Raw genomic sequence first — 12256 nt, forward strand, 5'->3', positions numbered from 1 at the left:
TGAAACAATGCAAAATGCAGAAAAGCCTAACAAACTACTGTTGTGTTTTTATCAAATCTTTAGGTGATCAAGCAGCTGATGAAGAAAGAGTTTACGTTGGAATTTTCCAGAGACAGGAAGTCCATGTCTGTGTATTGCACTGCTAACAAGGCCCGCTCCTCTGTTGGCAAGATGTTTGTAAAGGTAAGAAATAGACAAATTGAGAATTACTGCTAGGATTTGAATGGTAGTGACATACAAAACATGACATACTGGTGTCTCTAGATAATGTTGACCAGCTTTTTTTCTGGAAGTCTATCTATAGCTGAGTTTCCACCAAAGGTTCCTAGGACTTTTAGTCACTGGAACTACTTTTCAAGGAATTAAAAGGTTCCTTTAGCTTATTGTTGTCTGCGCTTCCACCGCGGTCTAAAGACCTGCGAAGATTAGTCAAATTAGTCCGCTGACATATTAAAAAGCAACTTGACGTGGGACGAGGGATGCTGATGGTCTCGACGGTAAACAGCAGTTCAGAGTGTCTGCACATTTCACCTAAAAACACTGGGAAAACAACTTTAGGTTTTGTCTCAATGCGACAATTTTTACTGCTGTGTATATTTGCTGATGCACGTCGGATGTAATGAATGAAATGCAGCAGAGGAAAATTAAACTAAGAGCGTCTGCCTCCACAGTAAATCATCTGTTGAATGTTTGAGGGTTATTTATTAAGTACTTTAGAACGTTTTAACGACGTGAAACAATCAGAAAATAAGTTTTCCGTCTCTCATTCACAGCACCGCCGCGTTACGTTTCTCTCTCTTTTACCGCTCGCCCTCCTAGCTCACTCGCTCTCTTTTTCTCTCCGTCTTTTTTTTTAAATGAGTCCCGAAGCCGACAGCAGAGCCCAACTTAACTTTTAATGTTATCATAAAAGAGAAATGCTCTCCCCTCATCCTAAAATGGTCTTCAGTACTTCCTTGTTTTATGAATGAAACGGTACAGTTGAAGCAGCGGCGCTGTGTGTGTGTTTCACCAATCAGTGATGGTCATCCCTGCAAACTCCACCCGGAAAGTTCTGGTACTTTCAGAAAGTACTCCCCCCTCAACCAGGGCCTTTTTTGGGGGGTAAAAAGGCCCCGTAAAATGTCCCCAGAACTTAATTTAGACCCTGGTCCCTGCAGTTGAAACTCAATGAGATCCTCAAAAGGTTCTTATTTCCAAGGGAAAGTTCCAGCAGTAGAAACGGGGCTTACGCTATTAAAATAAATGCTTTTGATAGTACTATAATCATGTTAGAATATGTCTTTATCATTAAAGGATAATGTGCATTTTGATTAGCCTATTTTTTTTTTTTCTAAAAATGTTACAAAATAAAATGTTTTGCTTATTGTAAGTGTTTCTCTTAGATACTGTTTTGTCCTTTCCTTTGTATCCTCATTCTCCTGTCCGTTCCTGCTCATAGGGTGCCCCTGAGGGAGTGATCGACAGGTGCACACACATCCGTGTAGGCAGCAACAAGGTGCCCTTGACCCCTGGCATCAAGGACAAACTGATGTCTGTGATCAGGGAATATGGAACCGGCAGGGACACCCTGCGCTGTCTGGCTCTCGCCACGCGAGACCACCGCATGGTCAAAGAAGAGCTGAAGCTGGAGGACTGCACCCGCTTTGTCGAATACGAGGTTCGTCTCACTTTTTGGTGTCTAGGTTCCTTTTCAGGTGTGACGTTGTTGGCGGTTATAAGTGAGAATAAGCAAAATAATCTGAATGTTGCTTCTATTTTTTCTTCTATCATCCAGACTGACCTGACATTTGTTGGCTGTGTGGGCATGCTGGATCCTCCCAGGGCAGAGGTAGCAGCCTCTATTAGACTCTGCCGCCTTGCAGGCATCCGAGTAATTATGATCACCGGAGACAACAAGGGTACGTAGAGAAAGTCACATCTACTTGGAGAGAAAAATCTTTATAACTTCTTTCAAGAGAACATTAAACTACACAAAATTTCCAGGAAGCCTTAAGAAGTAAATGTGCTCTCATTTGCATCTCAGGGACGGCAGTGGCTATCTGCAGACGTATCGGTATTTTCGGAGAGGACGACGATGTTTCCAGCATGGCATACACCGGCCGAGAGTTCGACGATCTGTCGCCTGCTGCACAAAGAGACGCTGTGATCAAGGCCCGCTGCTTTGCCCGTGTTGAGCCTTCACATAAATCCAAGATTATTGAGTTCCTGCAGTCCTATGATGAGATTACAGCTATGGTAAGCCTAATAACCTATTCAAAGACCTCTAGCATTCTAATAAAACGTTACTATCTACCATCGGTTAGTTTAGTAGTTGTTTTTTTAAACATGCACACTTTCCTCCAAAACAAAATGAACCAGATAAAGTGGAAGGTTTATAATACACTGTAAAATAGCTCTTAAGAATTTCCTTGTTTTCACTCTCCCTTCAGACTGGTGACGGAGTAAACGACGCTCCTGCTCTAAAGAAGGCTGAAATCGGTATTGCCATGGGCTCAGGCACAGCTGTGGCCAAGACCGCCTCTGAGATGGTGCTGGCCGACGACAACTTCTCCACCATTGTAGCTGCGGTCGAGGAAGGCAGAGCCATTTACAACAACATGAAACAGTTCATCAGATACCTCATCTCTTCAAACGTGGGCGAAGTTGTTTGGTAAGGATGGCTGGTTTTATACAAAGACGCACTACATTCCTCCGTACACGTCATACCTCTAACATCACACAGTTTCTTTTACTCTTTCATAATCACGCTGCCTTTTGTGTGTAGCATCTTCCTGACCGCAGCCGTGGGGTTCCCTGAAGCCCTCATCCCCGTTCAGCTGCTCTGGGTCAACCTGGTGACCGACGGTCTGCCTGCCACCGCTTTAGGCTTCAACCCACCCGACCTGGACATCATGAGCAAGCCGCCACGCAACGCCCGCGAGCCCCTCATCTCTGGATGGCTTTTCTTCAGATACCTCGCCATTGGATGTAAGTGGTTGCTGTATATGTAGTGTTTTTCCTTTCCTCGCCATGTCATCTAATTGTCGTGGATTTAAGTAGCCAGGCGTCTGTGTCATCGCGTGTATGTGTGAATGACGTCATTTTGGTTTGCATCACCAGGTTATGTAGGTGCTGCCACTGTTGGTGCTGCTGCCTGGTGGTTTGTTGCTGCTGAGGATGGTCCAAGGATCACCTTTTACCAACTGGTATGAATTCCAGCCACTATCATGCTAATTTTGCACACTTCAACAAAAACACTTTGAATTTAATCTGCTGTTCTGCTGCTTTAATCTGTTTTTTTTCCCCCCCATCACTTCTTACAGAGCCACTTCTTGCAGTGTGCTCCAGAAAATCCAGATTTCATGGATCTGGACTGTAAGGTGTTTGAGTCCCCTTACCCTATGACCATGGCCCTGTCTGTGCTGGTCACCATCGAGATGTGCAATGCCCTAAACAGGTTAGTCTGAGCAACGTATCCTCCCAACTGTTATTACCAATGAGTTGGTAGGTCCAACATGTTCAGAATATTTTTTTTTAGTCAATAGAAACATAAAAAAAATATTTTTCCCAAGATGATGCTCAATTGATGTTTTTGGACCAGAGGAACTTTTTCATAGTTCTAAGAACCCCTCTTTTTTATTGTGTCCGCACCACAAGAACTAGGAACGATTGTAGTTCTTAGAACGCCGTTTTGAGGGACTATTTTTAGCTCCTATTTCAGAGTAGGTACTCTCCCAGCACAAGAGGATCTGTGAGTGACACACGTGTACCGTGATTGGGCGAACACATGAGCAAATGCAGCACCGGCAACTGCCATTTTTTTAAAAACCCTGTAGCCGGGGTGCCCTGATGGCTCACCTGGTAGAGCGTGCGCACCATGTACCAGGGTTCAGTTCTTACCCCAGCAGCTGGAATCTGACCCCTGGCCCTTTGCTGCACTTCATCCCCTCTCTCTTCCCCTTTCATAACTATCACTGTCTCTATTAATTAAAGACAAAAAAAGAAGAAAGGAAAAAATAATAAGCTCAAAAAATCTTAAAAAAAAAAAGTACGGTAGCCGTGTAAACAACAGACAACACTAAACACAGACAACAGTTCATAACAAAATAAACGGCAGAAAACACGGACAAATAGACCGACAGTGAAGTCCAGAAGTTAACTTGTTCATGAGCACACGCCCACTCAGCCAGAGAACGAGACAGAGCTCTGATGACCTCTGCTCAGGGCGCTAACGCAGTAGCGCAAAGCACACCCACTGAGCTCAAGAAGCAGATTCTAACTGAAACCGAACAGGTACATTCGTGTCGGCTGCTTAACTGTTGTTTTACTAGTATTTCTCAGTGACTATGCTTCAACATCCTGGTACCTTTTATCTCAATTTCCACTTTCATACACTGACCCTGTGTTTTATATGGACTAATAAACATACAATGAAGTATTTTTGAAGTACAGGCTCTGAATTCAGCGAGTGAGTTTTTAACAAGCATGTCCGTTTGTCTTTGTTATTGCTCAGTGTGTCAGAGAACCAGTCGCTGCTGAGGATGCCTCCCTGGGAGAACGTGTGGCTGCTGGGAGCCATCTGCCTCTCCATGTCCCTTCACTTCCTCATCCTCTATGTGGAGCCACTTCCAGTAAGAAACATTTCTTTTTAGTTTGACACATAGAGTAAGATACTGTGAAATGAGTAACAAAAAGTCATTTCAATCTCCAATCTCGGAGCCCATTGGAGATTGGACTGACGATGGATAAGCCTCTGGGGGGCAAAGGGCTATATATCTGGGGTTCCGGTGTAGTCAGCGCATATCCGGGCCAAGACTCCCTTTTCCGTGCGCTGCTTATTGTTTCCAGTCCTTTTAGCAACTTTGAATGTAAGACTGGAGTTGGGAGTTCAGCAAAGAAGTGTATGATTGGATTGTTTCACAAGTAGCCAGTTCACAAGCTCATTTTAAAACCAATAAAAAGCTAAATCATCTTTAGATGATAGTCGGTGGGTTCCCAGATTGCATTTTAGCCAATGCGTTCTGCCTCTTTTTGCTCTCCTGCTCGAACGTGATTGGTCAATACTACTCATACTACAAACTATAACCAGAACGCTTCCGATACCAAAATCTTGTCCCGTTGCCTACAGATGGATGCAGAATCTGTCTCTCAAATTTGAAATTTTTCTCTTGTGTGCTTCTCTCTTCAGATCATCTTCCAGATCACTCCTCTAAATCTGACACAATGGCTGATGGTGCTCAAGATCTCTCTGCCCGTCATCCTACTCGACGAGATACTCAAGTTCGCGGCCAGGAACTACCTGGAGCCCGGTAAAGAACTGGAGAAGCCCGACAGCAGCAAAGGCTGCTGGCTGTCTGCATGCGTGGAGGGCATCTCCTGGCCCTTCGTGGCCGTTTCCCTCCCTCTGGTCCTCTGGATCTACAGCACCGACACTAACATGGCCGACATGTTCTGGTCCTGACTGACTTGAGCACAACCTCGACTTCTTTCCATTTCCTCCCCGCCCCCTCCACTCCCCCTCCTCCCACCACCACCACCACCTCCCTCTGTCCTCTCCCTCTTTCCCCTCCCCTCTCTCGCCTTCCCACATGTGCATAGCTTGCGTGCGTGCGTGTTTGTAGAGTTAGAGTGTGTACTTGTGCGTGCCTACCGCGGGTGTTTCGAGAAGGACCAACTTTAACACATGAAAACGTAACAAATAATTTAAAAATGTTAACATTGAGAAGTCACCTGGTTTGAGTTGGGATAGGATTTTTGGAATGGGTGAGGCTTTAAATGAGAAGAGCATCACTCCCCGTAGCTGTGGACTTTGTTGCTGGTTTGAAAGAAAATATACTGTTGCCAGTTTTTTTTTATTATTATTATTATTATTATTGTCAATATTGCCTTTTTAAGGTTTATATTTTTTAATAATTTTGGGAACCTCAGTTGTCTTACATCACTACAGTAACAACAGCACACTGTTTTGTTTAGCTTCCCTCTTCATGAAAAGCAATTTAAGATATCATAAATCCATTGATCTGTACAGAGATTGAATTTTATGCAACTGAATTTTTTTTTTTTTTTTTTTAAACGGCTTCGTCAATTCTTTGACCAAGTGTGGCTTAGACATACCGCCTTCATTTATTATTTTCTCATGTTTACCATTGTGTCTTCAGTATAAAAACTCAGAACTCTTTCAGAGAGGACAAGCAGCTCCGTGTGGCAGAACGAGAACCGGGGAAAGGTTTGGGAGTGAACGTTTTGAATGCTCCGCTTAAAAACAAACAAAAAAAAAGAAATCTTGAAAAACAAAAAGCCGCATGTCCTGTGACCAAGCATGAACTGTATGTGGGTTCTCATTCTTAATTTAATTGTGTATGTCCCCCCCAACCCCTTCCAATGTTAGAGTATAAATTAACCTCATGGATGTTTTTGTTTTTTTACACTATAATGATTTGAAAATAAGCCAGTTTGTCTGCACTGGGCAGAGCACAGCTACCTCAATATGATAAAAAGATTTATTTTTTTTTGCTCATCTCTAGATGCTTTTCCTAAACGGTCTTGCTGAAGCGTAACATCCGAGGTGTGCCCACTATTTGCTTGTGCAGAAAATAAAAAAGAACAACATTTTTCCTCTAACATTTTTAAGGATATATATTATGTTTGTATTGATTTTTTTTTTTTCATTAACTTTATTTGTGTTTTGCTTTGGAGACGGAACCGAGTGGGGATGATTTGTACGTTAATCATCTCCATGGCGTTTGATTCAAAGGACAGTAATAATTAAAAAAATCCTAAGAAAATAAAATACTAATACTCCAACACTGAACTTGGATTGCAAATAAGAAACCCAAAATGTTGTTTTTTTTACTTCAAGGAAAAATACACTCATAAACCCTTTGAATCAAAGTGTTTTCTGTTTTTATTTAATATGATTCAGGCCATTGGTCATCAACATTATTCATATCCAGTGTTTTTTTTCTTTTCTTCTATGTGCATATAATACTTGAATACAAATCATTTCAGACATATGAATGCTTCGGTGTCCTTGGCACAACATGACGGGCAGGAGGTATTCACAGCACAGAGGAACAGATCTTGTGTATATTTGACTCTTACAGGCTTTAATATTTAGAGGTCTTAGTTTTGTGCTGGACTTACCACACTTTGTGGTAGTGTATACATGTTAGATTATACAGTCAAATGCACTAATCTTAGGCATTATTTTGTGTGGAAATTCCTACATGTGTGAAATCTAAAAGCATGTTTTTTTGGGTTTGTTCGCACTGTGTGTTTGTGTTCCACTTGACAACTGTGTGCTTCTTTTCCTCAATGCCTTCCATTGGCTCCCCTGTCACTAGAGTGAGTATCCATTTGCTTTTTTCGCACTACTAAAATACCAATTCACTACAGTAGAATCTAATGAAACAATACAGCAGACTTTGTTCACCATAAAACCTGCAGTAGGCAGAATGCTTTTTGGCGTTATTGGTCAAAAAATTCCATAAAAACCTCTCAGCATAGTGTAATTCAAGTGTTCTGAGAGAAAGCTAGACTTCTAGACGTTTTCAGAGCCCGTTACAGGAGACTTTGACCAATCACAGGTCATTTCAGAGAGAGAGCATTCCTATTGACAGAGGCAGCTGTAAATCACTCGCAAACTCCGATCAAACAGTCAAACTAGGCAGCGCTGATCAAATACGAATCAACATACTGCTACAGTAATGCCTATTTCTCACATCAAATGTTTTCAGAAACATCTTCTAGTGTACTGTTTAGCTGTAAAATTAGGAAGTTTGCTCCGGCTGGTGGGCGGTGCTTGGTATTTCTCTCAACTGATCTCACCATGGCTGCCAGGGTCACAAACTTTCCCATTTTACAGCTAAACAGTACACTATAAGATGTTTCTGAAAACATCGTCTCTGATTGGTTGTTTTCCTCCGGTCTGTGAAATCTTGCAGTTAGGAGCACAGGAGGACACAGAGGCACATGATTTCTTTTCAGATTTACTCGTCTCATGCACTACTGTCGGGATATAGTGACGGTTTTATTAAAAATAACTTTTTTTTAATCATATTTGCTCTAATCCTACCCACTACTGTTTTAAATTGAGAAGCATTTTGGGAAAATCTTGTAGGCATCAAAGTCACTGAAAGGAAGTTGTAAAATGTAAATCTTCCCCTAAAAAAAAAATGGATTAGGCGTTGACCACATGCCACTATTGTGAATGTCACTGTGTGCTGTTCTTTTCACCGCTCTGACTCTTGCCTTTATTCACAAAAAAAGCGATACCTACCCTTTCAATAGTGTGGTAGAGAAAATGAACAGAAACTTGTAAACTGGTAAACATGGAATTTTCTGGACTAACATAGTTTTTCTCTCCCTTTTTTAGGTTGTCTCTCATAAAAGCTTCGCAAATTTTAAAGAGTTGGCTCAGAGGCTGGAGTCGTCCCTATTGTCCAGCACTCTTTAACTTCACACACCTCAGACACCGTGATGACCAGCAGTGTGTGTGCTCTTGCACAGACAAAAAAAAGGACGGATGTTTTCACAGTAATAAGACCAAATAACAGAAAGGTATACTTAAAAAAAAAAAAGTGGTTGGGCTGGAAACACACTTAACCAATGCCCCTTGTACCACAACACACACACACACATCTTAACACACTTATACCTCTGTGTGCAGATGCTATATCAATACGACACTATTCCAGTCTTTGTGTGCAGGGAAGTTTTCGACACCCGCAACGTTCCTTCTTGCATGAAGAACTTCTAACTTCCATGGTAGCTTGTCACGTAGAGAATCTTTAAAAACACTGGGTTGAATGGTCTTAGCTGTACATCAGTGTACAAAACATTCATGCATGCGTTTCAGCTGTACGTAGGCTTTTGCAATTTGTATTTATAGATTCTAATGTATAATACTCAAATGACAATATTAAGATGGTTTTAAGATGGATATATCATAGATATGTAAATCACTGTTTTTATTGTAACGGTTTTGGGTAATTTGCACAATACTAGACATGGAGACGTGACTCATGCTGAACTTGACTGTGCTCTACTTGAGTTTTTTTATCTTTTCATTTTTCCCATTCGACAACTACTGTAGGCCGATCACTGATCCATTTTACTTTCTGACGACGTAGTCCTTCGTAATGAGGACCGCCACTTTGATTCATTGGTAATCCTGCAATACAACAGTGTTTTCTTATTGCCTCTGCATTCCTATTATCATTATTATTATTATTATTATTATTATTATTATTATCATCATGTATCTTTATCAACTGCTGTAAAACTGTGATCTAATGTGAGGGGGCTCCGTGCGGTCCCCTCAGCAACACCTGATCGAAGAACAATATTAACCATATGTAAAAAGACGATCATTATTGATGACTAATAATGGTTGTACATGCATTACTGAGGTTGTGGTTTCAGGTAAATAAAACAATAGAGTATTTGAATTGTGTCCTTTTGCATTCTTGCATCGGCCAATTGTTGTTTCAGTTTTACACAATTACAGTCATTTATAGGGTTAAAAACTTCCAATACCACTGGGTTAACAGTTTAGCAGAGCTCTACACTGAGATCTTTAAAGAGGATCTATTATGCTTTTCCCCTTTCCTTTAGTTATATAGTATTTTGTGCATGGAAAAGGTCTGCAAAGTTACAAAGTCCACACCAAAGTGAGTTACTCGCCCCCCACAGAAACACTGCTCCTCAACTGCCTGAAACGCCTTGCTTGAAGTCCTCCCTTTTCTTCTGTAACGTGGTGATGTCACTAAGTAATACATTTGCATAAGTGAGAGAGAAGAAGAAGAGAGCTTCAGGACTAGCTGGCAGAGAGGACTCTTCTCTTTGTTCAACTCTTTGCACTGCAGGGCACAATATGAGGGACCAATTGTTAATTTATATGATAATAAATACAGTTATTTATGAAAATAATTTTTTTTGTCTTAAAACCATTGTGATGTCTGATGCGTGTTGCGTTTTACAGGGCTATGGGGTGGTGATGGTGTACATCCTGGACGCCGGAGGGCTCCAAATCCGAATTTTTGCCTAGGGCTGGAGCCAAAAAGGCTGGAGCCGGCCTCGGGCACGCCCTCAAAACAAAACTAGTTAGAGCGGAGCTGGAGCGGAGTCTGAAGAGTTTGGTTCGCTTGACCAATCACAAACAAGAGTGGACCAGCTGACCAATCAGAGCAGACTGGGCTTTTTTGGGCAGGAGCTCAGACAGAGGGTGAAAAGAGGTGCAGCAGCACAGCCGGTTTCAGAAAAATAAAGTTATTGTTTTTTTTAACATTGAAGCATGTAAATGTTCATACAAACCCAAAATACAAGTATGCACCTGAAAATAAGCACAATAGGTCCTCTTAAAGTTAAAGCGAGGTCAACATAGAGCAGCAGCTGTGTGTAAAACAAATCACACATATGATATTACTCCACTGGGTGGCAGCGTTGCGTTAAAGATCCCAACAGCATTCACAACATGTTCTGTAACACCTGCTTGTCAGGTACAGTCACTATAGTTTTTAAAGGAACCCAGAATGAATAATATGCTTTTATTAATAATTGTTAAATTAATTGTTAAATTATAATAAAAGTTAAAGAGAGAGGGAAAGTGTGGGGGCAGAGGGGCAGTTGGTGCTTTTTAGGCGAGACACTACAGGCAAAATCATAGTTGTTCATGCACTGGTCAATTTTGAGATTTGGGACTATTTTGCTTCCATAATGTGTCTTCTTTCAGACTAGTGGAAAGGAAACATCCAAAATACATATTTTGGTGTTCATTTTACTACCCTCTTGTCTATTTGCATCTGCAGATTTCTCCTAAATTCAACAAAAGTTACCATTAGATAATGCCTCATTTTGCATATTTACACATTAAATTTCAGAAAACTTAATGTAAGTAATCAACTTTGGGGAAGTTTCATGGTGATATCTACTAGTTAAACCTGCAGTAGGCAGTAGAGTGTTTTTGGCATCATTGGGCAAAAAAAAATTCATAATAACCTTTCAGCACATTGTAATTCAAGTGCTCTGAGAGATACCCAGAATGAATAATATGCTTTTTATTAATAATTGTTAATAAAAGATGTAGTATTGGAATATAGGGAGAGGTTGTAGTACTTATGTTTGTGAGGACATCCTCCTCACACACACACACACACACACACACTTATCTTTTTTGATATATTTACTGTATTGTTATTGTTATTATATATATATATCTTGTCCCTAATTGTTTGCTATCACTATTATGTAGTCATATTAATTTTTTTATATTAATCTTGTCTCTATAGGTGGAGGCTTCAGATAAGCCCAGTTGGGTTTTTTTTTTTTTTGCCTCTTCCTGCACTGTATATTATTCATTTATTTCTTTTGTTATGTTGTATAGTTTTAAATTGTGCAAAACAAATAAACAATGTTAAAATCTGTATGTGTGGTAAATTGCCTGAATGTGCAATAAGACAAACCCCCAAAATCATGCAGTAATCATACAAAAATAAGGAAAAAAAGAGTCAAATGTGCCAGGATTTTCCAGAATAATAAAATCTAGGCTGCTATTGCAAAAACACTCTTTAAGATATTAAAATGTTGAACAGTTCAATGCAATATATACCCAGAAAAACCCTCTGCTCTGTCTCTTTAACCAGCAGACTCTCACTGTCACTCCTCTGGTCCCTCCCACTCCTCCTGCAGCTCCTCTCCAGTGCTGCTGGCCTGAGATGGGAGCGCACACAGCGGCACCATCACGGCCGAAGAAACCTGGGATAAAACCTGGAAAACAGGAGAAAAGAACCACAATACCATGGAAGAAAATGGGATAACGAAACCAATCATTCCTTTAAAACCGGATAACACCCTCTTGATCTCGTCCTCTTGAGGAAACTCAGATGTTTTGTCGTCCTCCTGCTTGTGTTTTGCGCTTTTTCTCTCCTTTCTCTCCTTGAGAGCGCTGCTGCTGGTACAAAGGCGCTCAGTCCGGAGCAGCAGCAGCAGCAGCACCTGGGATTACACTGCTATAGGAATGGGCAAGAAGAGTGAACGGACCTGGCAACCAAGGAATGGTAGACCCAGACTGTGAGTAAGAAGGATTTTAAAACACTTTCTTCTGTTTTTTTCCCTCCCCCCCCTGTGGAGCCAGATCCCAGTGAGGACAGATGCTGATATTGTGTGGAGGCTGAGATTTAAAGTAAAAAAAAAAAAAAAAAAAAAAAGAAGAAAAGAAAACAAAGTGTCCTTTTCTGGAATAATGCACGAGAAAAATTGCAGCTTTTTATTCCCT

The 12256-nt window shown here is 41.0% G+C and overlaps 1 protein-coding gene across 1 annotated transcript in view; it reads left to right on the forward strand.

Annotated features, from left to right (window-relative positions):
* atp2a2b (ATPase sarcoplasmic/endoplasmic reticulum Ca2+ transporting 2b) overlaps nt 1-9427 on the forward strand; it is a 32709-nt gene extending 23282 nt beyond the window's left edge. Inside the window, exons 14-24 of the mRNA XM_037753831.1 lie at nt 64-183; nt 1442-1660; nt 1778-1901; nt 2027-2238; nt 2433-2653; nt 2768-2970; nt 3103-3188; nt 3306-3439; nt 4496-4613; nt 5171-7326; nt 8357-9427. Coding sequence (XP_037609759.1) covers nt 64-183; nt 1442-1660; nt 1778-1901; nt 2027-2238; nt 2433-2653; nt 2768-2970; nt 3103-3188; nt 3306-3439; nt 4496-4613; nt 5171-5443 — 1710 coding nt within the window. The 3' untranslated portion in view covers nt 5444-7326; nt 8357-9427. The remainder of the gene's footprint in view (nt 1-63; nt 184-1441; nt 1661-1777; nt 1902-2026; nt 2239-2432; nt 2654-2767; nt 2971-3102; nt 3189-3305; nt 3440-4495; nt 4614-5170; nt 7327-8356) is intronic.
* The last annotated feature ends 2829 nt before the right edge of the window (nt 9428-12256 follow it).

The sequence above is a fragment of the Sebastes umbrosus genome, chromosome 19, assembly GCF_015220745.1.
Source record: "Sebastes umbrosus isolate fSebUmb1 chromosome 19, fSebUmb1.pri, whole genome shotgun sequence".
NCBI lineage: Eukaryota > Metazoa > Chordata > Actinopteri > Perciformes > Sebastidae > Sebastes > Sebastes umbrosus.